The following is a 26,355-nucleotide window of genomic DNA, read 5'->3' as shown; positions in this document are numbered from 1 at the left end:
TGGCAGCATTGGCTCAGTTATGTCCGGTGGGAGACTCACCACCCCAAAGTGTACAGGCCAATCATACTGATAAAGTAAAAACTTCTTTTATTTCTGATACAAACGATAAATACTTTGCATTAAAAATCTGGAATTCAACCCTCCCCCTCCCTCTCCCCCATCCTTACAAAAATAATCTTATGAAATGGAAAAAAAATATTGCTGGCAATCACACTGGTTATCGAGGTCCTGATCCGGAGGGTAAAGGCACTGTGGCTGGGTGGGGGAGGGCTGGGGAGGTCTCTCCACTCCACCTTACCCCCTGCACCCATATATCCCTGGCTTTCTAAGGGCTGGGAGCTATGGCTTGTGATTCCCTTTGACCTTCACCCTTCTTTCCTTCAGTACCTCTGGGTAATTCACTGATTTCACTTGCTACTGCTACCCCCATGCCTTTGGGGGAGGTATCCCCAGGAGATCTTTTGCTGGAGTGGGGGAAGGGAGAAGACAGTCAAATAGAAGCCCCTTGAGAAAGGGATTTGTATGGGTTCCTTCTAGGTGAGGGAGAAGTATGAGTGTGGGAGGAGAGGGGCAGAGTAGACAGGATTTATTATACTTCCCTTTCCTCTCACCCCAACCCAGCAGGGTTTTTCGTAAGGTTTGAACCTTGAAAGAGTTAAATAAAAGAAATGGTCACATTTTGGTTACTTGAAAAGTGACATACCTTAAGGTGAGGGGGCTAGATTAGGCTCTTTCTTATTCACAATAAAGGAGCAAGGAATAGGGATTGGGGAGGAGAAGGGGTGGTCTCAAGTTAACCCTTGTGTTAACCTCATCCCTTTTCACAGTCATGGAGCAAGGGGCCTGAGACTCGAGAGGGGATGAGTGAGGAAAGGAGAGGCTTTGTAGCCATTTCCCTGCTCCTGAGAGGGAAGCACCTCACCTTATCCCTCCCTCGCTCAGCGCCCCCTCCCTGGTTAGGTGTCCTCATCCCAAAGGCAGAGTTGTTTCTGGGGCACATAATAGTCAAAATTATAGCTCTTCTGGCAGCTTCGGATGCCACACTTGTAGGAGGAGAGGCGGCCACTAGGTTCCCGACTGTGGCAGTACTTGAGCAGGCAGGGGTACCAGGCTAAGCTGAGCCCATAGTAACAGAGACAAGGTTTCCATGGGTCGCCGACCAGTCTACAACGCCGTAGGCTGGAGAGGTCAGCGGGCTGTGATGGCAGCGCTTCAAACATGGAGCCATCCACACCTGTGGGAGAGTGAGAAGGAGAAAGAGGAGGAGACTGTGAGGGGAAGAGCCTTCCTCTTCTCAGGCCTCCTTCCACCCAGTCATTTCCTGGATTTCTTTTGTGACCTTGGAGTTGTGTCCTGAGGCCTTGGTCTGAACTGTGCATGACTACTTCCAGGCTCTAGGCCACCTCTACTTCAGCCAGGAGTCCAGAGGACCTAATCAAAGGAGAGGAGAAACTGCCCAAGACCGTTTGTTTTTTTTGTTGTTGTTTGAGAGTGTCTAACTCAACCCTTGCCCTGAAAGCCTAGGTGCCAAAATATCTGAGACTGAAACCTGGCTCTGTTACCTCTTGGGCCATCTCAGATTCCTCAGCTCTAAGATGGGAAGATCTCTCTTTAATTGTAGATTCTATAAACTCTCTGAGCATCCAGACCCTGAATGGGAGGAAGGGGGGTCTGTTGGCATCTCAATTTCTCTTTTGACTCTTTGGAGAGAGGAAAATACCTAGAGTCTGGGGTGAGTATGTGCCTGGCACCCTGCAGCACTGGGAGGAGTTAGAGGAGACAGGAAGAAAGGAGATGAGCTGAATTTGGATAGGTGGGAGCAGGGGAAGGTAGGCTTCAGTGCAGGATCTGGTGCCCACTGCTTTCCAAAAGACTGGGTTGGTGAAGTACCCAGTCACTATGAAGGTGAACATGGCCCCTGAGGCTCCCCACAGGTCACTGCTCCCATTTTCAGCAGACCACCAGCCTATAGCCCTGTGGTCCTTCTCAATGCTGCTCAACTCTCAGTTTCTCTTAGAAGCATTCTGTTTTTGCCCCTTTTTTCTCCCCAAGCACTGTGGGACAACCCATCTCCTTAGCACTTAAAGGCTATTTTTGTACTTTGCCTTCTGCATGAATTTCCAAGGCTTTGTTGTTTTTTATTTGGCTGCATATATAGCCTCCACCCTTAGAAAGTTCCCTATGGCCGGGGCCAATGTGGCCTCCTCCCTCATTTTACATAGCTTATGACTGGGGTTCCAGGCCCAGTGCTGCGGAGGTTATCTGCCTGACCTCTCTCTAGCCAGAATTTGACGTCTTCTTCCCGGGTGTAGATGGCCTCTTGGGCTTCGGCACACACATTATGGATGTGGGGGCTCAGCCATGCTCCCTTGCTGAAATTGACTGCCACGTTCATGTGAAGTTGTTCCAGACTCCGTACCTCTTCAGCCTGACGTACTGCTCGAGGGTTTTTCTGTTGGGGGTGGGTGGAATTGGGAGGGGAGAAAGTGGGGTAAATGTATCTGTGATCCCACATGGTCCCTTTTCCCTTACACACTTCACACACCCTTCCCCAAAAGCCTCCTCTGTGACTAGTCTTCGGCTCTCACCATTTGGATTCTGGGATTACAAATGTTCTTTTGGGGGCATAGTTCAAGGAATTAGAGTGGTTCCTTCTCCCTGCTCCTCTCCTCTTTTCCTCCTCCCCTAGACTTGGACAGGTTTTGGATGGGGAGAGAGGTGAGGGGGGTTGGATACCAGCAGGGTGAACCTATTCTCAATATATTAGGCCACTAGTGGGATTTATAAGAGCTTCTGATGGGATTAGAGAGTAAGAGATAATTCCCACCCCCTTTCTTTTGCCCCACATACTCCCCTCCCTCAATATGTGAATAGCCTCACATTCTGATTCTAGGAAAGTGGACAGGTGGTCGTACAAGGTAAGGAGGTACTGAGAGAAGATTCTCATGTAAGGTCTTAAGGACTACAGAAGGACTTAGGGTAGGGATAGGGAAGAGTATAGGGATCTGAGATACCAAAAAGGGATGGACTGCAGGGGCCTTTGCTTTGAACTAGGAATAATAATGGAAATGAAAGCTAGAGTATTGGGACAAACTGGATTGAGGAGGAAGTTTAGGGCCCCAAGGTTTGGGGGCCAGGGTGAGTTGGAAGGCTGGAGAGTTGAGACTGGTGGGTATAGGCTTGGGTCTGGGTGGGTAGTTGGGCTGTCATGGATCTGGCCCCTGGTAAGTGGAGCCAGGGTAGGTTGGGGAGCTGGAGGGTCATGGGGCAATAATAGTCTGGATCTGGGCCTCTCACCTGCCGAAGTTTAGCCATAGCCTCACTGGGGATAATCTCGTTGTGATGTAGCCTTGTGATGAAGCAGAGGGCCTGGAACTGACTCTGGCCCTTCTCCAGCTCACCCAGGATCAGGGCTCGGAAGATCTTTACATCCTGATTGAGGAGAGGAAGAGAAAAGTAGAGATCAGTGGGGCCCATCTTCTCCCTCCAAAGATACCCCTGGAGAGCACACATCTCAAGACTGGAAAGATGTCCTAAAGGACAGAGAAGGCACAGACCTTCTCCAGCCTAAGTACCAGGAGACTCATCAAAGGGAGATGAATTTTTTAATGACAGCAATTTATGAAGTGGTTTACTGAGAAATGGGGGTTTTATGATCTGCCTATCCAGGCAAATTTCATTTAAAACAAGAGCCAGGAAAAAACACTTCCAAGAACTCCAGATTCTCCTGGATCAGACCATGCCACAAAGCTTCTCAGTCTGGAAATTTTTCCAATGAAATCATTTAAGAGGGCGAAGCTTCCACCAGAAGAAAATATTTCATTTTCCAAGTATGTTGTATTCCATCATTGAGACAATCTCTGAGGTCCCGTCCAGTGCTAAAATTCTATGACTCTATAATTTTCAATTATCTGTGTATCAATTATTCATAGCAAGTTCATTCACTCAATAAACATTTATTTTACTCGGGGATTGGCTTCCCCACCTCCCTTTGTCACTCTGTTCACAGTAGCTAAAGGGTGAAGAGAGGTCAGGGTGTCTTAGGCAAAGGGCAAAACAAGGTTTTATGTGCAGAGATGGGAAGGTGTGGCAGCTGCTGCTTTCCTCCCAACCTCCATATCAGAGTCAATCACTTCAGAAACATAGCTGGTATAAATTACCCTTCCCTTCTACTTCCCCTTCTCCAGATGGGGCTGTTAACGGCATTAGCAGCGGGTCAAGAGCTCCTTCCTGTTCCTGATTCATAGTCTGAACTGTGGCTCAGAATGGGGGGCAGAAGGAGGGCATAGAGAGCGGGAAGGGCTCTCCACTGCATTTAGTATATACAATCTAAACTTCTTAGATTGACATTCAAGGTTTCAATATCAGAACTTCAACTCATTTTTTCAGCCTTGACAGAAACTACCATCTTACATAAATCCAGATCTTCTAGCCAGATTGGTTTATTTCCTCCACTTCTGGGCATTATTCTTGCTTGGCTGGTGTCTCCACCTCCATTTTGTCTAAATTCTAGTCATTCTTCAAGGCCCAATTCAGGTCCACTTCACCCATGAAACATTGACTATTTTCCATCCTCTACTGAAGCCTCATTTCTGGACTTCTCTGGCATCACTGTGTGTACCAGTGATCTGGCCTTTAGCACATGGGATTCATAGGGTCAAAACTTAGAAGGGACCTTAGAGGTCCCCTGGTTTAAGCTTAGAGATGAAGAAAGTGAGATGTAGGGATGTTAAGTAACTTATTCAGGGTCAAAAAGCTATTAAATGCCAGAGGCAGGATTTGAACCCAAGCCCTCTGACCTCAAATCCAGTGCTCTTCCCCACTAAACAACATTGCCCTGGATTCAACCCAAGTTTGAATCTAGTCTTAAACATTTCCTAGCCGTGTGACCCTGGGTAAGCCACTTAAACTCTGTCTACCTCAGTTTCCTCATCTGGAAAATGAGAATAATAATAGTACCTTCCTCACAGTGTGGTTGTGAGGGTAAAAGGAGACATTTGTAAAGTGGTTTGCAAACCTCAAAGCACTATATAAACGTTAACTATTATCATTAATACTGACCACAGGTTCCCTGAAGGCTCCTATTTTCTATTATTATATCCCCTTTACCTAGCACTGTATGCCTTTCTTCCAGAGACTTAGTCCATTTCCTGCTAAGATCCCACCAAACTCACCTGGTGCCAACAGTTATGGGCCCATAGATGACGAGTGGACACGGCCACTCCCACTGATTGCTATGTGTAAGGATAGGATATCCTTAGGCCTTCCTGTCTGTCCTGATGCTCCATGTTAAGGACCCCTGAGCCTTTCCATGGACTGCAGCTAAGCTCTTCCTTATCTCTGCTGTCTTCCCTGATTAGAAGGTGAACTCATTGAGAGAGGGAACTGTCTCATTTTTCTATTTTTATTTCCAGTGCTTGCTTGGCATGTAGTAAATACTTAATAAATGCTTTCCTACTCCATTCCACAGTGCCTTCTACCTAGTATGCCCTAAAAAATTACTGTTAATGATGACTCTATTGGAAATGTCAGTGGGTGGGGGAAGAAAGAAACAATTGCTGTAAACCAGAGAAACCTAGTTTATTTCTTAAGTGCTGTTCACTTCTGAGCTACTTTTAACCTCACAACATTCCTGGGAGTATAGGAGCAGTGATCTTCCTTCCTTCCTTCCTTCCTTCCTTCCTTCCTTCCTTCCTCCTCCCTCCCTCCCTCCCTCCCTCCCTCCCTCTCTCTCTCTCTCTCTCTCTCTCTCTTTCTCTCTTTCTCTCTTTCTCTCTTTCTCTCTTTCTCTCTTTCTCTCTTTCTTTCTTTCTTTCTTTCTTTCTTTCTTTCTTTCTTTCTTTCTTTCTTTCTTTCTTTCTTTCTTTCTTTCTTTCTTTCTTTCTTTCTTTCTTTCTTTCTTTCTTTCTTTCTTTCTTTCTTTCTTTCTTTCTTTCCCATTTTAAAGATGGTGAAACTGATGGCCAGCCAGAGTTCTTTTCCCTCCTCCCTCCCAAAACATCCTAACCAAGACAATATCTCCCATACAGAAGAAAAGGTTCCAAGTCCCTCATGATCCTGGAGACCTGAGAGGAAGGTGAATCAGAGCTGAGGGCTTATCCTGGCCTCCTCTCAACAGGAAATCCTTTCTCTGATAACTAGCTCCTGGAATCTCCCTGTCCAGCCAGTCTGAGCCATCTGATCTCTCTCTCCCTTCATTCAGGTCAGGAGGAGTGACAACCAGGGGCAAGGCACTTGAGATGGCTAGATTTCATTTCCAGGGCTCATCTCTTGCCAGGTGAACTCAGAGCCAGATTTCCTACAAGTCTTGAGCCAGAAGTTTATGCCAAGTGGTATCAAAAATCCATCTCAGCATTAATTTAAACTTCTTCCCTTTAAAAATAACTCTTCTCAATATATTTATAGCAATTTTTTTTTACAGTATTTTGGGTGCATTCAAATCATCTGAGGCACAGGGAATATGGACACAGTTCTTTGCTACATTACATCATCCATCCTTCCCAGCCTAGAAGAGCCATCAAATAAATTTTAGATTAGAGGGTGAGCAGAAGAAACTAAATTGCTTTTTTTTCTCCTGTTTTGTTAACAACTCTTACAGAAAATCTTAGCCCCTTAGGACTCTGCTGGGGACGTAATGATATATTTTAGGGTAATTGGCCTTTTTTTCCCTTAACTCCAATCTAAGATATAAATTCCTAATGTAGCCCTCTGTCTTTATGTCCTCCATCATTCTGTGTAAATATTAACAATCTCATATTTACACATTACTTTAGGGATTATAAAACACAACAACCCCAGGAAGCAGGTAGTATGTATAATCTCCTTTTAATAGATGAGGAAACTGAGGCTCAGAGGGGTCAAATAACCTATTCAAGGTTACATAGTTAATAAGTGTCAGATGAGGATTTGAAATCAGCTCCTGTCTCCAAGACTAGTGCTATAGTATGGTGAACTTGTAAGTTCTGATTGAGTGCATGTATAATGAATAATTTCCCAATTAAGTGCTTAATATCAGGATCCTGAGGAAGATGAGACCCCCAAAAATGTCTCCTTGGAGAGAGGAATGCTTCCCTCATTCTAATTTCCCTCCCTCCCTCCCTCCCCTAAGCCTCTCCAAACACTGAAACCTCTTCTCTCTTCTTTCCTCTTCTCTCTTCTCTCCTCTTTCCCCCAGGGAACCAGTGATTCTCCTCTGAAGGACAAGAAGGTTTCTGATTTTAAGGGATATAAGTTTGGAAGCTATGCCCTATCATCCTAGCCTGTCTCTGAAGCATTTTCTACTCTATGACTTTACCGCTCCCTTCCCCCATGACTTTTTCCATCCATCACTAGTACTGACTTCCTTCCTCACAAAAGGACCCCAGGGACACTGAAAATATCTGGCTGAATGAAGAGGTTCCCAGCCTCCCACAGGGTTTCCAACTTCCTCCCTAATGGGGACTTCCCAGGGCTGATTCAGAGGGAAGTAGCCCCAGAAGCCCATGCCAGGTAACACTGATAGGAGAAGTGGGTGGTTTTTTTATTTTCAGATACAGAAGCTAGCTTATTTGTTTTCTACCTGAATCTAAGGAGGACATACCTGTAGCCAGGGGGGAAGGGCTCAGTTAGCTCTCTTTCCCCAGACATATCTAGGCATTTCCAGAACAGAAGAACCATATGGACTTTGTGTAATTGGGAAAGACAATGCAGAGGGTGGAAGTGTAGATTCTACCCAGGGATGAGGTTGTTAGGTGTTATTAGTATGATGGAAGAAATCATGAACCTCTCCTTATTCATGAATCAATGTGCTCTGTAGTTGAACTGAAGGGAAAGGGAAGAAACAACAGGCATCTATTAAGCACTTACTGTATGCCAAGCACTGTGCTAATAAGCATTTTACAAATATCTTATTTGATATTATTAGCCCCATTTTCCAGTTGAGGAAACTGAGGCAGGCAGAGGCTAAGTGACTTGCCTAGGGTCACACAGCTAGTAAGTATCTGAGGCTGGATTTGAATTCAAGTCTTCCTGACTCCAGGCCTGGCAGCAAGCACTCTATCTACTGTACCACTACCTAGCTATCTCCCTGGGTACATCAAGTGGTCAGGAATTCTAGTTCAGTGCTGAAGGATTTGGTGTTTGGGGATGATGAAATGATACCCTTATTGGCCTCTTAGTCAAGGAGAGCCACCTACTTAGTAGATTTTAAAAGAAGTCTCTTGCTCAGATCTCTTCGTTATGTCTCTAGAATGCTGTATAAAACTATCTCTCTGGGAATTCTCTGACCCCTTCCCTCTTTAACGCCCCCCTCCTCCAGTCAATCCCAAGCACCAATCAATGGTGACTGCATGCACATGGTAGAGTAAACGCACATCCACATGAGTCTGAGTCCAGACCTCAAGGCTGGAGTTGTATTTTTTGTCTTGTATTTTCCCCTTTGAACAGAGGTGATCAAACAGTGATCTTGAGATCAATATTTCCATCTTAGAAGGAAACTTCAAGAATAAATATTCAAGGTCTGGAGTTTCTAGGTCCCTCGTTAAGTATTGGTTTCATTGCCGGAGGTATTCTCTGTAACTACTATAAACTTCTCAGGGAAGATGGTCAGTGACAAGAAGCCCTGATATTTATTAAGTGCCTACTATTCATTCATTCAATAAACATTTATTAAGCACCTATTATATCCTAAGCAGTTTACAAATATATTATCTCATTTGATCCTGAACTTTGAGGAAGTTGTTTGAACAGTGAAGAGTTGTTGTGAAAGTGAAATGCCTAGTTGATAGTGTCACTAAGTGTCTCATGTTTTATTATTTTAAATATCAACCTCACAGGAGAGTAGAATGAGAGTTATAGGTTACTGTATTGTGTTTTAAGTCTTTTTCAATGTGTGCTTGTGAATCTTTTGTGTTTTAAGCATTTTCTTTAGAGGAGGAAATAAATAACTGTCCTCTACCTGATCTACACTTTACCTTGGGTATCTTTCTAATCCCTTTTAGGGGGGAAGACCATAGACAGGGACCAAACTTAAATTTTCTTTAAGTGATATCTCCTAGGGCTCCCAGGGTGGGGATGTAAAAAGATGACAAGAGAGATAATAACTTCTTGCTTTTATAGCTAGGCTTCACCCCTGAATGAATTTGGTCCAAAAGAACACAGAGAACTGGGGGTTACTCAGGGGGCCAACATTTTAGCTTCCCTGGGCTCAGTACTAATTTGTTGATACACTACTTTAAATGATGTTAAATAGGGGAGGAGATCATAGATTTAGAACTGAAAGGAACCTTAAAGACAATGTCATCCAACACCTCATTTTACAGATGGATAAAAAAAAAAGTTCAAAAATGTCAAATAACTTGAGCAAGGTCATACAGGTAAGATGAGATTTAAAACTAGGTCCCCAGATAATAAATGAAGTCTGCTTCAGAGTATACCAAAAGGTTCTAAGAAAAGCAGTTCCCTCTACAGAAATAATATAGCTCTGCATTTCTGCTACTTGATTCTCAAAAGCTCAAAGCACATAAAGTGAAATAATCATCAAATTGATTTCATGCCAGTTAAAAAAAACAGCAGAGTTCAATGAGCTCCATTGAATCCCAAGAGTTCAAAGAGTTTCATCAATGGAACAGACTAGACAGGCAAGACCTAGAAGTAACTGAAGAGAGGTACCTAGTGTTCCATGAATCCAAGAAGAAAAACAGCTGGGGGCCAAGGACTCCCTATTCTTATAAGAATTGCTGAGGAAAATGGAAAGCAGTTTGAAAGTAATTAGGTTTAGAACAACATATTATATCACATACTATAATAAGCTCCAAATGAATGTATAACTGAAATTTAAAAGGTCACAAGATTTTAAAACATTATATGGAGGTATGCTGTACAGCCTCGGGGGAGAATTCTTGAACCAAGCAGGGATAGCTGAGAAACAAAGACAAAATAGACCATTTTGATTACCTAAAATTAAAGGGCTTTTGCAGGAACAAAATGCTGTCAAATAAGAGAAGAAGCTATTGATTCAGAAAAAATCTTCACATAAAAATCTGCTATCCAAAATAGTTACAAAAGGGATGGATTTTAGAGTGGGAAATGAATTGAGATTAAATGAACCAGAGATATATTCCCAGGAGATAAGCAAAGAATATGAATATTTTTCAGAAGAAGAAACGCAAACTATCAACAAAGAGTGCTCCAAATTACTTATAATAAAAGAAATTAAAATGAAAACAATTCTAATGTTTCACCTTCATAAGATTGGTAAAGATGAAGAAAGATGAAAATGATAAATGTTAGAGAGGCTGTGGGAAGACATGTCTAATAGTGCACTGTTGGTGGCACTGGGAATTTGTTCAACCTTTCTGAAAAATAATTTGGAACCATACTAGAAAAAGCCATTGAACTGTACATACCTTTTAACCCCCATGATATTACTAATATACATGATATATTATCCTAAGGAGGTCAAAGACAGGGGGGAACAGTCTAAGGAGGTGCCCATCAAATAGGGAAAGGCTTAACAAATTATGGTTTGTGAATGTAATAGAATATTACTGTGCTGTAAGAAATGACAAATATAAAGAATCCAGAGAAACTTGGGGAAACCTTTATGAACTGATACAGAGTCCAGTATCAGAACCATGAGAACAGTTTATACAGGACTGCAAAGGAAAACAACACTGAGAGATATGAGAATTCTTATCAATGCAATTAAAAATTACTGACTCCGGAGGACAGATAGTGAAATGCCCCTCTCTCCTCTTATTGGAGAGGTATTTGACTCTAAGTGAAGAATGAGGCATAGATTATCAGATGCAGTTAATGTGCTGATATGTTTTGCTTTCTCTTGGCAGGGGGAGAGTTAGATGGGGGTGAGGAATATCATTGGGAAGTAATGTAAAAACAAAAAGAATCAATATAACTTATTATTTAAAAGTTCACAGACCTTTGCCCTCATCACAGACCTTCAGAAGGAGGAAGTGAAGCTCAGAGGCTAATCAGCATGGCCAAGGTCACACAGTGAGTCCATGGTCTATGAAAACATGAATGTCTAGGACCAGTAATGTAGACTTCTATGGTGTTTTAAGGTTTACAAAGCACTTTGCTCATGACAATCCTGAGAAGAGGTGGTTGGAATATTTTTGGCCTGATTTTTACAGATAATGAAACTGAAATTGAGATGTAAGCACTAGGTAACACAACTACTAAGTGTCAGAGCTGGTATATGAACTTGAAGTGAACTTTTATTTCCATTATGACATGCTACACCCTAAATTCCAAGTCTCCACAGCACAATGACTTTCTCCTTGGAGGGGGGAAGGCAGGGCAATTGGGGTTAAGTGACTTTCCCAAGGTCACACAGCTAGTTTTGTGTTAAGTGTCTGAGGTCGAATTTGAACTCAGGTCCTCCTGACTACAGGGCTGGTGCTCTATTCACTGTGTCACCTAGCTGCCCCCACCTTTATCTTTCAATAATTCCCTCTCTCCAACCCAGAGAGACATCCATTTTTAATAAATAATCAAAACAAAGAGGAGGAAAAAAGCAGTTCAGCAAAACGAACCACCATGTCAACTAAGTCTGACAGTATTGCCAGTGTTACCCACCATAGTGGCACCTTCCACTTCTGCAAGGAAGGGAAGGAGCCCCACACTGCTCTGCATGTTCTCATATACCCACAGCCTGCCACAGAAGGTCTCTAACATTTTGTTTCAGAAACAGCCTTGCTCACCCAGTCATTAATAGCCCATACATGCTTTTTCACACTCCCACAGAGAGTCTCTGTCTCAGGCATATTCTGAGCTGATCTCTCTCTTGCCCAGATTCTCTCAAAGCCTGTCTCACATAATGTCTCATACACACAACCTCAGATATAGTCTCTCACATGTAGTCTCTGTCTTAAAGTGTCTTTTAACTTCTCTCTCACATTCTGTCTCACATACACATTCTCTTTTCTGCACTATCTCACTTTCAAAAAATTTATCTCAGTGATGGATTCTCTCAAAAACCTCTGAGCACTTTCAAATACTTTTCCTCTTTTGGTCTCATACAAACATTCTCTCTCCTCTTTCATACTCTCACTCTTGTGTCTTCCTTCTCAAATATCCCCAGGTGCTCCCAAATATACTTTCATCTGTCTTCTTTTATTCTCTCTCTCTCTCTCTCTCTCTCACACACACACACACACACAATTTCCTCAGTTCCAATCAAGCTGACCTCTTAGCCCTTTCACCTGCCCCTCCCACTCTCTGCTATTACCTCCCCTGGCTTGGAGCTACCCCCACCCCAATCCATTACTCTCCTCTCTCTTTAAGTCTATGGCAGACTCAGTCCTCCAGAAAACTCATTCTGATAGACAACAACTGGAAATAGGGTCTGTCCCCCACAGATGTGTCACCTCACAAAAAAGCTTTTGACAAATGAGTATCAGATAGAAAAGGGGTGCTTGGAATGACTAGCCCAGGTCAATTTGCTAGATTACATCTTGGGGAGTGTTTGTGTATGTGTGTGTGTGTGTGTATGCATGTCTGTGTGCACATGTGCATGTGTATGTGTGTCCCTACTTACAGTCTACCATTTCTTCCTGTGGGCTTTGAGCCATCATACCAAGGCTTTCACTATGCCTGCAGCTCAGCTTTCCTTCCCCTCTCTTCCCCTCCCCCTCCAGTTCTTCAGCAGTTCTCTCCCCCTGGGAATCTTCTTTGCTGTCTTGGGCTCCTTCCCATCACACTGGAGCGCGTGATTTCTGTACCAGAGTTGAGCCAATCTAAATATTTATTCACTCTTTTCTGGGCTGAAGCTGCTTTATAGGCTGGAGGGGTAGGATGGTCAGGGGCCTCTCTTGGGGTAGATAGCTATAGTCAACCTAAATGGGTGGTGACAGGGAGGGAAGAAGGAAACTCCCAAGGGCAACAACAGGCAGAGCTGAGAGACAAATGGGACTCATTGAGTGATGGACTGGCAGCCTGTTGGGATGGCAGCTGAGCTGAAGAGCATAGAGACATCTTCTCAGATAGTACTGCTCAATCCCTTCCAGAAGAGATAGGGTGAGGTTTAGGACAGATCACTCTCCTGAGGATGCCAGGCAACTAGGATGAGTGTTTATGAGCTCAGGTCATTCCTCATCACAAAGAAGTGATTAATCAACTCTAAGCACAAATGTCCACACATCCTGGGGCAGTCTCACCCAAGACAGAGGCTCTTTGTAAGGGGGCTGTGCCAGGATGAGTGGTGTTTCAGAGACAAGGGCCTGGAGTGGTGCCCCCTGGCCTCTAGAGAACTTCCCCTCCTCCAACACCCCAGCGCTTTGTCAGCCAAATCCCAAAGGTCGCTCCTGTCCAGACTGCCCCGTCAAACAATGTAGGGCTTTATGTGGATCAATTATGCCCCATTGTCTTGCTGACTCAGGGCTTCCCAGATCAAGGCCTTCACTCTTCTCTCTTGCCCAAGTTCCCAGCATAGAGGCCCCCTGCATCCTCTGCTGAAGTGACTTGAAAATTTCCAGTTAGGCAAATCTGACAATTTGTTGAGCTAACCAATCTCTCACCATTGGATGAGCCAATTGATTCCTAGGTCTTTTCAGAATGGAGCAGAAAAAGAAGATGCAACTTCTAAGGTCAGAGTGATCTCATAATTGCCAGATGTAATGGTCTTTTCTCAGTCATCATCTGCTAGGAGCTTTCTGTAATATCTGACATGTTTAGCACCCTATCCTTATTGGTCTCTCCTCCTTTGGTTTTTCACAAAACTGCCTTCTACTGGCTCTTCTATTTGCATCTTTCTTGTCCTCATTCCTTGGTTCATATATCCTTGAATGTTAGAACTGTAAGAGACCTTAATAATCATCTAGTGTAACCCCTTTCTTCAATTCAAGAAGCCATTATTAATCACCAAATAGGGTTCCAGGTGATGTGCATACAAAGAGAAAAAAAGGAAGTTCCTGCCTGCAAGGAACTAAGTGGAAATCACATGGACATTATATATATAATATGTATATTGATATATATATATCAATACAAAACATATATATGAGGTGACTAAATCTTTTTTTTGATAGATAGGAAATACTAACAACTGAGTGATCTGACACTTGGACTGAGCCTCTAAAATAAATTCCACATTAGCCATGTGATTTTTTAAAAGCAATAAAAATAAAGAGAAAAAAATTTGCTTCAATCTGCACTCAGACTCCATCAGTTCCCTTTCTAGAGGTAGATAGCATTTTTTTCTCATGAGTCCTTTGGAATTGTTGTAAATCATTGTACTGATCAGAGTATCTGAGTCTCTCACAGTTGATCTTTGTTACCATGTTGCTGTTCTTGTGTACAACATTTTCTTGGTTCTGATCACTTCATTTTGCATTAGTTCATGTAAGTCTTACCAGGTTTTTCTCAATCATACTGCTCATCATTTCTTGGAGCACAGTAGTATTACATTATGATAGTATACCATAACTTGTTCAGCCATTCCTCAATTGATGGGCATCCTCTCAGTTTTCAATTCTTTGCCACCACAAAAAGAGGTGCTATAAATATTCTTTTATATATGAGTCTTTTTCCTTTTCTTCAATCTCTTTGGGATATGGACCTTTTAGTGGTATTGCTGAATTTAAAAAGTATACAGTTTTATTGCCCTTTGGGCATAGTTACAAATAATTCTCCATAATTGTTGGACCAGTTCACAGTTTCACCAATACTGTATTTCCCACATCCTCTCCAGCATTTGTCATTTTCCTTTTCTGTCATATTAGCCAATTTGATGGGTGTAAGGTGGTACCTCGGAGGTGTTTTAATTTGCGTTTCTCTAATTATTAATGATTTAGAGCACTTTTTCCCATATGACTATTGGTAGTTTTTATTTCTTCTTCTGAAGACTGCCTGTTCATATCCTTTGACCATTTATCAATTGAGGAATGGTTGAGCTGAGCCTTGAAGGGAGCTAAGGTCTCCAAGAATCAGAGGCAAGAAGAGAGAGCATTCCAGGCATGGGAGACAGCTTGTACCAAGACATAGAGTTTGGAAATGGAATATCATGAGCAGGGATAGCAAGTAGGATAGTTTGACTGGAAGGGAGAATGCATGAGAGGAAGCAACAAAAAGTAACCTAGAAAAGAGTTTAGTGTCAAATTGTGAAAGCTTTCAATGACAGAGAAAAGCTTACATTTATCATAAAGGGAGTAAGGGGGCACTGAAGCTTCTAGAGCAGGGGAATAATATCATTTGACTTGTGCATTAGGAATATCAATTTATCACAGTTAGCATTTATAGAATGCTTTAAGGTTTGCAAAGTGCTCTTCATATGTCTTCTCATTTGATCCTCACAACAACCTTAGGAGGTTATTCTCCCAATTTAACAGATGAAGAAACTGAAGAAGAAAGAAGTTAAGTGACTTGCCTTAGGTCATACATTTGAGGCAGGGATTGAAAGCAATTCTTCTTGACTCGAGGCAACTAGGTAGCAAAGTGAATAGAGCCCCAGGTCTGCCTTCTCAAATTGCCTTTTAGTTTTGTACCTTTGTACATGTTGGCTCTCCCCCATAGAATGTAAGCTACTGGAGGGCAAGGACTCTTGTTTTGTCTTGATGTCCTCATGACTAGCTCAGTGTCTTTCACTTATTAGGTGATCAATAAATTTTTGTTGAACTGGAATATAATGGAGGTGATAGGAGGAAGACATGGAAATAAGAAGCAAGGAAGGAAGGAAAGGTGTTAGGAAGAAAGGGAGCAAGGAAGGGAAACAGGGAAGAAAGGAGAGAGAAGAAGGAAGGGAAGAGGGAAAGAAGGAAGAGAGGGAAGAAATGAGGGAGAGAAGGAAAGGAAAAGGAGGAAGGAAAAAAGTGAGGGAGAAAGGGAAAGAGGGAAGGAAGGAAAGGAGGAAAGAAAGGAGGGAGAGAAAGAAGAGAAGAAGAGAGGAAGGGAAGGAAAAGGGAGAAGGAAGTAAACTTGCTTATAGGAGCAAATTGTAATTCCTTAGTCTGGCATTCAAAGTCCTCCATATTCTGGCTCCATTCTATCTTCCCCAAAGATAGAACTAGAAGCAAAGACGGGAAGCTTCAGAGGCAGATTTGGGTTCCATGTTATAGCAGAGGCAGTTTTTGGTAGAGGTTGGATTGGGTGGCTGCTGAGGTCCCTTCTGACTCTGAGTTCTGTGACTATATCTTATACTTCTCTCTCTCCCCTAGTGTGCCTAGAATAGTGTCCTCCCTGTACAAAGTAGAAACTCACTAAGTACTTACTGATTGACTGAAAAAAAGAAACTGTCCCAGTTTCTCTCCAAACGCTGATAGGTCAAAGAACCTTAATTATAGTTTTGTCAAATGCCCAGAGTCCTAAACACCACTGGGGGCAACATGGGTTATGGGTGAGACCTGTAATAGCAACCTTTTTGAAGGTCTCTCACCTGCTACAGTGGAAAGGTTGCTGCATTTATAGTCAGAGGTCCTGGGTTCTAATCTCATCCCTCCTACTACCAATGTAACCTTAGTCAAGTCCCTCTTTCTGGGCCTCTGTTTCCTCAATTGTAAAATGAGAAGCGTTGAACTTAGTGACTTCTGAGGTCCCTTCCAGCTGGAAATCAATGATCACTTGATTCCAGACAGAGGAGAAAGTCTGAAGGGTGCTGAAGAAAATAAGGCTATACAGATGCATAACTTTCCCTAGCTTCTACCTTGCCTTGTTCCAGTCTGTGCAGAATTAGGTCTATTGAGGCTATGACAAGAGAAAGCATGCTTAGAGGAGGAACACATATAAACTCCTTGTGGGCAAGAACTGTTTCAATGTAGCCTTGGTACCTACCATATTCCCTAGCACATAGTAGTTATTTTAAAAATATTTGTAGAATTGAATTCCCCTCACAAGTTGCAAGAGAGAAGTGGCTCTCAAATTCACTGACTACAGGACCTTGGAGAGGTCATGACTTCACTTTTCTGAACCTGTTTCCTTATTTATAAAATGGGGATAATAATATTAGAATTGCTGGAGAAGGAAATAGCAAACCACTCCAGTATCTTTGCCGTGAAAACCCCAAATGGGGTTGTGAAAAGTCGAACATGACTGAAAAGAAAACTGAACAACAATATTAGACCGGCTTGCTTCATACAGGTTGCTATTAAGCAAAGGGCTTTGTAAACTCTGAAGCAGCATGTGAATGGAAGCTATTTTATACAACAATAAGAATAATGATGAGGGTGGTACTGTCAAGATTGGAAAGTCTTCTGTGGTGAGCTACTTGGGAGAATTCTTCCAGTCTTACAATTCTGAAAATCTCCTTAGACATATATAACTTATTTCTTACCTTAAGTCTTAAAGTATGCTGGGAGCTCTGGATTTGGATTTAGGACAACCTGAATTCAAATACCACTTCAGAGACTTCCAAGCTATGTGACTCTGGATAAGTCACTAAAGCCTGCCTCAGTTTACTCATCTGTAAAATTGAGATAATAAAAGCACCTATCTCCCAAGGTTGTTGTGAGGAGAAAATATTTGTAAAGCACCTCACAAACTCTAAAACATAATATAAATACTAGTTATTATTATTTTGCATCCACCCCCATTTCCCTTTGGGGAGTGACACACACACACACACACACACACACACACACACACACACACACAGAGCCTTTCCCAAACTCTCCAGTTGTTAATGCCTTCTCCACTCCACCTGGAATCATTCTGAGCGTACTTTGCATTTGTCTGGGTTCAAGTTGTGGTGTTCCATCCTCTTTCCCTGCTTATCCCTCCACTAGAGCAAGGATGGCTTCTTTGTAGTGCCAGGCATATAAAATACTTTGCACATGATCTTAATTGCACTAGTTGAACTGAACTGAAATGAATAGGATAGAGGAAGGTAGAGTCTATCCTAGACTTTCTCATCCCAGACCTCTTTGTGCCTCCAGCCCAGTTCCCTCCAGTTCAGTGCCCTCTCAGTATTGTACACCTTGCTTTCTCTTCTACCAGCACCCACCACCCCCTTTGCCTCTAGCAGCAAATGTCCCAATGCTTGAACCAGGAAGAGTTGTTAGGAACCTGCTTATTCCAGGATTTGGTGGGGGTGGGGGAACCTCAGGGTGTGGTGGTAGGAACAATGCCTGCCAAGTTCCAAGGAAAAAGGAACTGAATCTCACTGCCCGGTGGAGGTTTTCCAAATTAACCCTCAGAAACTTTAGCAACAACAGGACTAAAGATCTTGTCATGCGAGGCCCAATGATTTCTCTTTTGAGGAGAAACTGGGCGGTCCCCTGACTCCCTTTTATGTGCTGACTGCCAACCCTGTATTGTGCCTTCCTAGGGGCACTGGAGAGAAGAGGAGGAACTAGTGAATTGAGTCTATAGGAGGTACCCCTTGGGTGCACAGACCAGTGTACATCAGTAATGCAGTCTGGGAGGCAAGCGATAGAAGATCGGGCACTACAGTTAGAAGGTCCCAGTATTTCTGGGGACACTCACAGGAAAATGGTTGGACAAAGACGAAAGGCAGCATAGAATAAAGCACTTGCCTGCTTCAAACAAAGGGAAGAGTTCTAGGTAGACTGGAAAAAAAAATCAGGGAAGGTTTCCTGGAGGTGAGGAAATTGAGCTGTGCTTTAGATTGATGTGGGAGAAGAATAACCACAACAGCAAAAACAACAACAAATATTTATATAGAGTCTACTATGTCAGGCACTGTATTCAGTGATGATATTTTGAAATATTATCTCATTGGATCCTCACAACAATCTTGGGAAATGGATGTTATTATTCTTTTTTATGGATGAGAAAATTGAGGCAAACAGCGCAAGTGATTTGCCCAGGTTCAGGCAGCTAGTAAGTGTTTCGGGGTCAAATTTAAACGTAGGTCTTCCTGACTCCATGCCCATTTCTCTATTTACTGTGCCACCTCACTTCCTCCAGAGGCAGCTGCTCAGCAGTCTTGGGCTCCTATCTCAACTCTGCCCTTTGCCTCCCGTCTGACCTTGGGCAAATCACCTAACTTCTCTGGATCTTATTTTCCTCGTCTATAAAAGGAGAGGTGATAATAGTTGACCTCCAATGCCCTTTCTAGCTCTAAATCTAGGATCCTATCATCAGGAACCCAGTGCCTATGCCCTCGATAGATCATTTCATATATCCTGTCTCACTGTCTAACTTATTACATATGGGTTGCCATGGATGAGAGAGAAAGTGGAGGAAATATCTCTACTTTAAAAAAAAAAAAACAAACCACAAAACTCCAAGAGGTCTCTCCCATTAACCTTCTATCATAATGTGATTTTTTTTGTCCTCTGTGAACTTAGGTAACCATGAACTTAGTTTGTATTATATTAATTTTCAACTCATAGATCCATAGAACATCACAACTGGAAATAACCATAGGCACCATCTAGCTAGTCTTCTTGATGTTTCTGTTGTTTATATTTTGATTACTCCTAGTACTTCCCAACCTTTCTTATCAGCCAGAGCTCCCCAAAGGCAAGGACCATTTATGCTTCCTTTCTCTAATGTCTCCCCAGTATATAGGATAAAAATCATAAAGACCAAATGAGTTTCCTTTCTCCGTAAGTCACTCAACAGACTGTAGTATTAATCTGGCCTAAGTGATATTCACCATATATCTCTTTTGACTTTGGCTTCACCTCAGGTCTCTTCAGTCAGCTGACCTCAAGAATCACCTTTGGGAATCTCAATGAACCCTCCCCACCAATTAAGCAACTCTTTTGCCTCTGTCCCACCCATCCTAGTCCAGTTAGCCAAGCTGGGACATGACTCATCTCCTTGCCAGCAGCTAGTCCCATTGCCCCCTTGGAGGAGAAGGGAAGGAAGGGAGGGAGGCCAAGAGCCTCCAAAGGATTTACAGGAAAAAGATGAGTTGGAGGCCTGAGGATATGCCTGTTATGAGGTATGGATTATTAGACATGTATATAATTACATACTCATGAGTCTGATTACATAAGAGGGTTATTATGAGGAGTGTATATCTTATGAATTGGAATTATTGTACAGAAATGATTTAATTTAAGAAACAAATCCTATAGGGTCTCTATCTGAGGGTTCCTATATGTAGGGCAACCTTGCCCATAGGCTTTTACTATATTCGATTTGTATTGAACCCACCCATAAGTAACATGTATTCGTATCTCAGACAGAAGGAGAGCTCAGCTCTAAATCCTGTGGCCTTACCATCAAAATTCATCCAGTCCAACCTATATGTGAGTAAGAATCCCTTCTAAATACTTTCAACAGTCTAATCAAATCTTTCCTTGAAGATTGAGAGATGGGGGCAACCCACTCATTTTTGGACAGCTCAACTTCTTAGGAAGGTTTCCCTTATCTTGACTTGCCTCCCAGTGGCTTCCATCTACTGATTCTGCCCCCTAGGGATATGCATCACAAGTCAACTCCTCTTTCACTTGACAATTGTTAATATTCTGGAAGGCTATTCATATCCTCTCTAAATTTACTCTGGGTTAAATATTCCCAGTTCCTTCATCCAAGTCTCATTTGATATAACTTTGAGTCATCTCACCAGCCTAATCACCTTCCTCTGCTTATACTCTAGATGAAAAAATCCATCTCTAGTCCCCACTCTCACTATTCCTTCCTTCCAGTCATAGGAGAAGAGAAAGAAATCACACTAAAATGTCAAAGCCATAGGGTCTTCGTGTTGGATGGTACCTCAGAAGTCATCTAATCTAACTAGTACCTGGAGAATTTAATTTCCTCTAAAACAACTCAGACAAGTGATCATCCCACTTTTGACTGAATAGTTGGGAAACTTACTACTTCCAAAGATAGTCCATTCTACTTTTTATCATTAGGAAGGTTCTTTCTGGCACTGAACTCCCTTGATCACCAGGCTCAGAGAACACAAGTATTAGCCTGCAGCCAGCATTAAGGATGTGAGGCCATGGAGTCCAATCCCACCATTTTACAGATGAGGAATCTGTAAAATTACTTGCCCAAAGTCACAGCCAGGAAGTGTCTGAGATCAGGTGTGAATAAAGGTCTTGACTCCCAAGTATGGCACTCTAACCACTATGCTGTGATAACCCTCAAATTCCTAAGAGAACCAAACAAAAATAGAGAAATGAGAAACAGAGCATTTCATTTTTTTCAGGTGTACTGTTGAATATTCATTAGACCCTTTCATAGGATCACAGATCTATAGCTATAAGGAATCTGTTTTAACAGAGAAATTAAGTGACCTGCAAGTTGAAGAGGAAAGTTTAAAACCAAAGTCCTCTAATTTCAAATCCAAGTTTGCACTGTTCATATACTTTGGACCTGGGGCGTAGGACCAGGCCTTATCTTCCTTATAGTTCCAGGTTATACATGATAAAGGGACAATTATGATTATATTGATTCTAAGACATGGCACAATGATGATTATGGCATAAATTCTGGGGCATGTCACATAGTAGATTGATCATTTTTATTATACACCAGGTTCAAGAAGTTAGAAACTGGATAGGACCGTGAAGGTCATCTGGCTCTTTCTCAACCATCCATTTTATAGAATGAAACTAAGGCCCAGACAGAATTTCAGTGACTTGCCCAAAAAGTCATATAAGCAGTGATAGAATCAGTATTTGAACAATCTTTTGATTCCAAAACAGCTCTTTCCACTTTACCCCAAAGCCTTTGTTATATGTATTGTGATGATTATGAGACTCATGCTTCAACATTATGATCTCCTCCTATCAAAAGCTTCATGAACTGCTATGAGAAAAAAAATCACCCCCAAATTAATACTCTTCTGGTGATAAGCCTTTATTAGCTGAATTATGGTCCATCTATCATCAGATCTACGCTTTCCAGCTTTCTATGTTGGGCAGAACTGTCCCACTGGCATAGCCTTTGGATCTCTATATCACCATGAGGCATTAAAAGTAATGTTTGAGTGGAGATATTAGAATTTTAAAATGACAGAATGCATCATTGATGAACAGGGTGGTTCTGGCATTGAGATAGATCTTCTCTGGGCCAGGAAGCCATCAGAGGAAAATGGAAAATTGGGTTCACTATACTAAGGGCTGTGAACTTATAGTGCCAACAATCCAGTGGAATTTCTGAAACTAAACCAATTAAACAAGAAGGGAGTTAGTAAAGAAGAATTTGCTCTCTCTTTTTGTTTTTGTTGGGGTTAAAGTAATAGGGTGAGATAAGAATTACTCTTAAATTCTTCTAAACTTAATTGATGATTTTGCTGGTTGATCTTGGGTCAATCACTCAAGCCTCTCTGGTCATAACTAAAACAGAAGGAAGGTGCTTTTTTAAAAAAAATGCTTCATCATAAAACATAACTAAGTTCCTAACTCCATTGTTTCTCAGCAGTTTGGGAAATCTTAAACACAACTTCCAGAAAGGTGTGCATACACAACAAAACCAATAACCTTGTGGCTTTTAGAAAACTATTTCCCCAGGACAGAACTTTCTAGTGAACAGCACTCTGACCCCTCCCATTCTCCCCCCCCCCCCAAATAAAAAGGAGGCAAGGGGCTAGAGACTGCAAGAACCAAACAAGCAATAAATCCAAAGAAAAAGTCAACTATCCAGCTCCAAGGGAGAGAGTCCAAAGTAAACATACTTCCAGAGCCAATGGACAGGGGGAAAAAACCTGGGCTTCCACCACAAGCGCCACTAAGGTCTGCCTTAGTAAGTAAGAGAAAGCTCAGTCTCCCAGTCCAGTTCCCTTCACTCCCAATTCCCTTACTTTCAAATGAAACTGGAGCTTCCCAGTTTATAAAGCACCAATCTCTGGGTCAGCCGCTAACTTGAAAAACAGACCTTGTAAACCTGGATAGCATAGCCCCAGCCTCAGAGGTTGCAGCACATCAGGGGTTAAGCTCAATTCCAATGGACTCTGCAGCTGGGCCTCGGGCTCTTGGGGCTACTCCCCCAATTCCCTGCCCCCTGCTCCCATCCCACTCCTCTAACCTCGGCCTCCACCCCCACTCTCTCCATTCTCCTGGCCGCTCCTCTCCCTTCCCTCCAGGGCAAAGCAGTAAAAAGATTAAGTGTTGGCAGCAGTTAGTGGTTGTAAAAACTAGGCCCAGCTTCCCCATCCCGCCCCCTTTCACCTCGGCTCCAGTGTCTTCCCCAAGACATGACCAACCGCTACAGGGAACAGTGGGGCTGCCACTGCTTTGGGAAAGCCTCTCTCTAGTATTCCTGCTCCTGGGCTCCCAGTGAAAAGCAACTGGGAAGGTCCAAGGTATGAGAGGAAGCTAGCAAGTGGGCTACAGCAGCCCTTTGGGGACAGCCTGTGAGTCGAAGAAGGCTCTGAGTCAGACTTGAACAATGGACAGAGAAGGAGGGCTAGATTCTGTTGTTTCTCAACTTCAGAGAGGTCTCACCACCTAAGAACAGAGTGCCCAGGGGCTGGCCATCCCCATGCTTTTTTTCCCAAAGGAAGTGTGAAATTGTTAGCTTGGGCCCGAATTTTCCCACTTACAACAATCCTGCTCGGGTCACTGTGGATGCAAGGCCCTTATCTATGCTAGACCTTGTGTTACTGACATTCTAGATCCCACTACTCTTGTAGTGATAGGGTCCCCTGAAGGCTTTGTTTCACGTAGCCAAAAGTCCCATGAGGCACATGTTTGAGAATGGGTCAGAAGGGACATCCTAAGACTCCCAGCCTCTCCCATCACCTCTTGGATCCCAAGGAGCTTCCATGCAACATGGGATATGGAGGTCAGAGGGAGCCTCACATTTAAACTTACCTCTCTCCACCTTTTTTATTTTTGTTTAGGATTCTTCCTTAGCTATAATTAGATACTTACCACAATATCTAAACTGACTAGTTTCTTCCCTCCCTCTAGCCTTCAAATCCCAATTCTTTCCAACTTCAGGGCCTGGCCAGTCTAAGCCTCTATCTCCACCTCACCACTCCCTCTCCTACCTCCCACCCCCAATTTAACTAAGTCTCCTCTGACAGTGCCAAAGGGTAGGTCACACCAGGGAAGGAAAGCTGATGGTAGTATGGACGGCCCAATGCTTCTCCCTGGAGGAAAAAAAAAAGAATGCCTCTCCTGCAGAAAAAAGGGACAGAGTCTGGGTACCTCTTCCCAGGTGTACTAGCTGGCAGAATTAAAATACCCTGCTTGAATTCAGAATAAGATAAGAAAGAGTATATCTACTCCTATAAGCAAACTCAGGAAAGAACCATGGGAGAGAATGATAGACCATTCTTAATTTCATCCAATTCCTTCATCCTTTATGAATGAAGAAAATTCGACCCAAAGCACTTTGTCTAAACCCAGAGACCTAATAAATGGTATATTCAGGAGAGCAACGGTCTGCTCAGTTCAAACCCCGTTCCCCTTCCCCTCCCCCCCATCCTGATACTGATTCCGTGTTTGACTGGATTCCTTTTCCAATTCCTATGCAGTCATAAGAATTTAGTATTGAAAGGGACCAAAGACGTTTTAGTAGAATTCCCTCATTTTACAGATGAGGAAACCGAGGCTCTGAGAGATTAAAGTGTCATTCAGATGTCAAACTGCTAAATTGTGGCAGAACCAAGGTTGGAACTCTAGTCTTTAACCTTCGAATTCACCACCCCATCCCACTGGTAAAGAAGGAAGGATGGTGGTGGTGGCGATGTTTTAATGGGTGAGTAGTAAGGTGTATGTGGGTGGGTGGGTGGGGGATTTAGAGAGAAGAGGTCTCTTTCCGAAATCCCTGGAGGGAATGTGTGTATTGGGGTTAGAGGAAGGAAATGAAGCAGGAGTGGACGGGTTTGGGCTTAAGAAGGTGAGGAGAGAAGATGAAGTTAGTGAATGGGAAAGACGAGGCCCAGGTGAGGGGGGGGGTAGTGGTGGAGAGTTGGTCCCTCACCCTCTTGAAGTCGGCAGTGAAGGAGATGAGGGTCCCGTCGGTTTTATGCAGCTCCAGGCTGATGCAGTCTGCATCACTGTCAGCCTGCAGGCTCTCCTCCGTCACCTGGCCATCTGGCAGCCGCACTCGGACCTTCAGTTCCGACAGCCCCGAGGACCCCGCGGCCGGCGCCTGCAACCCAGGGATCAGCAACAGCAGGAGCAGCAGCTGGGGAGGATGCGGGACTCTGCGCCCGAGGGAGCGCATCCCCGGGGGCAGCAGAAGCGGAGTCCGCCGCTCCCCTTCTTAGCCCGATGGGCCCCCTCCTCACCCCCGACGCACGGGTCGGGGGAGGAGGAGTTGCCAAACTTCGGCTGAAGTTGGTACCAAGTTGGAGCTGGGGGTAGGGAGGGGATAGCTGGACCCCGAGGGGGCTCTGCCTCTATCCAGCGGTACCCACTGGGCACATGGGCTGAGCCTGGGAATGCTGCCAGCGCAGAGAAGCCGCGCGGCGTATCAGAGCGGGAGCCCCCAGGGCATGGCCGGTTGGCCAATATAGCCCCAACCCAGCTGTTCCCTCTGTCCCCAACTCCCGCCTGCTTTAACTCGGTTCTGCACTTTTCATTCAATCCCCCGTCACTTCCTTCAGAAAACAGAAACCACAAGGACCTGCCTTAAAGAGACAGAGCGCCTCCTAGCCCTTAAAGGGCCCGCTCTGGTCCACGTAGCTGCTCCCCAGAGCTTAGGCAACCTGTGGGAGGGGAGGGGGATAAGGTTAGGAGTGACTATGCGGATAGGGCGGAGACTGGGAGGGGGCAGCTGGAAAGAACTTTTCCCACAGAACTTTTCTCAGCTAGTCTCACTCCTCTGCGTCCCAGCTGTCTAACTGGGGCGGTGTCAGGATTTCACTTTTTTGGCAAATCTTTTCCTCCCAGACTGGGCGGGGCCGGTGGGTTCAGCTTTTTTTCCCCTTAGGACGGTGAATTGTTTAATAGACTCCTCTCTAGATGGCCCCGCTCCCCTTAGCCTTCATTCCCTTACTGTACTCTCCTGACCCGTACTATATACTCTCTTGAACCCCTGGCTGCCTCCTCTACCCGTTACCCTATCTTGGGTAGCCCTACCCGAGATCCACTAATAAGGGCATAGAATGGATTGAGGACTTCTCCTAGAACAAGCTGAGCTTACCTGGGCAAAATTCAGAGATTCTAAGTCATGACTCGGGGTTTCCAGGGGTTTCCTCAACTCCCGATCCACTCCCATCCCGGGAAATGGAAAAGTACTCAAAGGTAGATTTCCCCTCAGGCTTCCAGGAAAACCTATGGTTGATTTTCTGTGTACTTTAACGAGTAACTGGACTGAATGTCTGGTCAGTCAAGTTCTAGTTTGGGCTTTGCGTCGTTCTAACTGTATGACCTCGGATAAGTCATTTTACTTAGATGTGTCTTGGTTTCCTCATGTGTAAAACAAAGGGAAAAAATACCTGCTCTTGCCTACTGTAAAGGGGAATTCTGAAGATGAATGAGAGTCTTTATTAAAATGCTTGGAGAAGTTGAAAGTGCTAAGGATTACTGGAAAGAGCATTAGATT

At 43.6% G+C, this 26,355-nt stretch overlaps 1 protein-coding gene and 1 pseudogene across 1 annotated transcript; one reads left to right on the top strand and one right to left on the bottom strand.

Moving 5' to 3' along the window:
* Positions 1-70: 70 nt before the first annotated feature.
* OAF (out at first homolog) lies at positions 71-25,515 on the bottom strand. Its single transcript, XM_069070051.1, has 4 exons — positions 24,787-25,515; positions 3,298-3,432; positions 2,272-2,452; positions 71-1,234 (listed from the first exon to the last, which is right to left on the bottom strand). The coding sequence occupies exons 1-4, from the start codon at positions 25,030-25,032 to the stop codon at positions 957-959; spliced, it is 840 nt and encodes a 279-aa protein (XP_068926152.1). The 5' UTR covers positions 25,033-25,515; the 3' UTR covers positions 71-956.
* Positions 25,080-26,355, top strand: part of LOC138147630 (ADP/ATP translocase 3-like) — a 31,997-nt pseudogene continuing 30,721 nt past the window's right edge.

The sequence above is a fragment of the Petaurus breviceps genome, unplaced genomic scaffold, assembly GCF_028583685.1.
Source record: "Petaurus breviceps papuanus isolate PSGF00001 unplaced genomic scaffold, PetGlider_PUasm1.0 90804, whole genome shotgun sequence".
In the NCBI taxonomy this organism is placed as follows: domain Eukaryota; kingdom Metazoa; phylum Chordata; class Mammalia; order Diprotodontia; family Petauridae; genus Petaurus; species Petaurus breviceps.
This window is presented reverse-complemented; position numbering and strand designations above follow the sequence as displayed.

Excerpts from the sequence above, each read along its gene's own strand:
- OAF (XM_069070051.1), bottom strand. The coding sequence starts at position 25,032 with ATGCGCTCCCTCGGGCGCAGAGTCCCGCATCCTCCCCAGCTGCTGCTC. Across the intron at positions 3,433-24,786 it reads TCACTGCCGACTTCAAGAGG|GATGTAAAGATCTTCCGAGC; the intron begins GTGAGGGACCAA and ends CTCCTCAATCAG. Across the intron at positions 1,235-2,271 it reads CAAATTCTGGCTAGAGAGAG|GTGTGGATGGCTCCATGTTT; the intron begins GTCAGGCAGATA and ends ACTCTCCCACAG.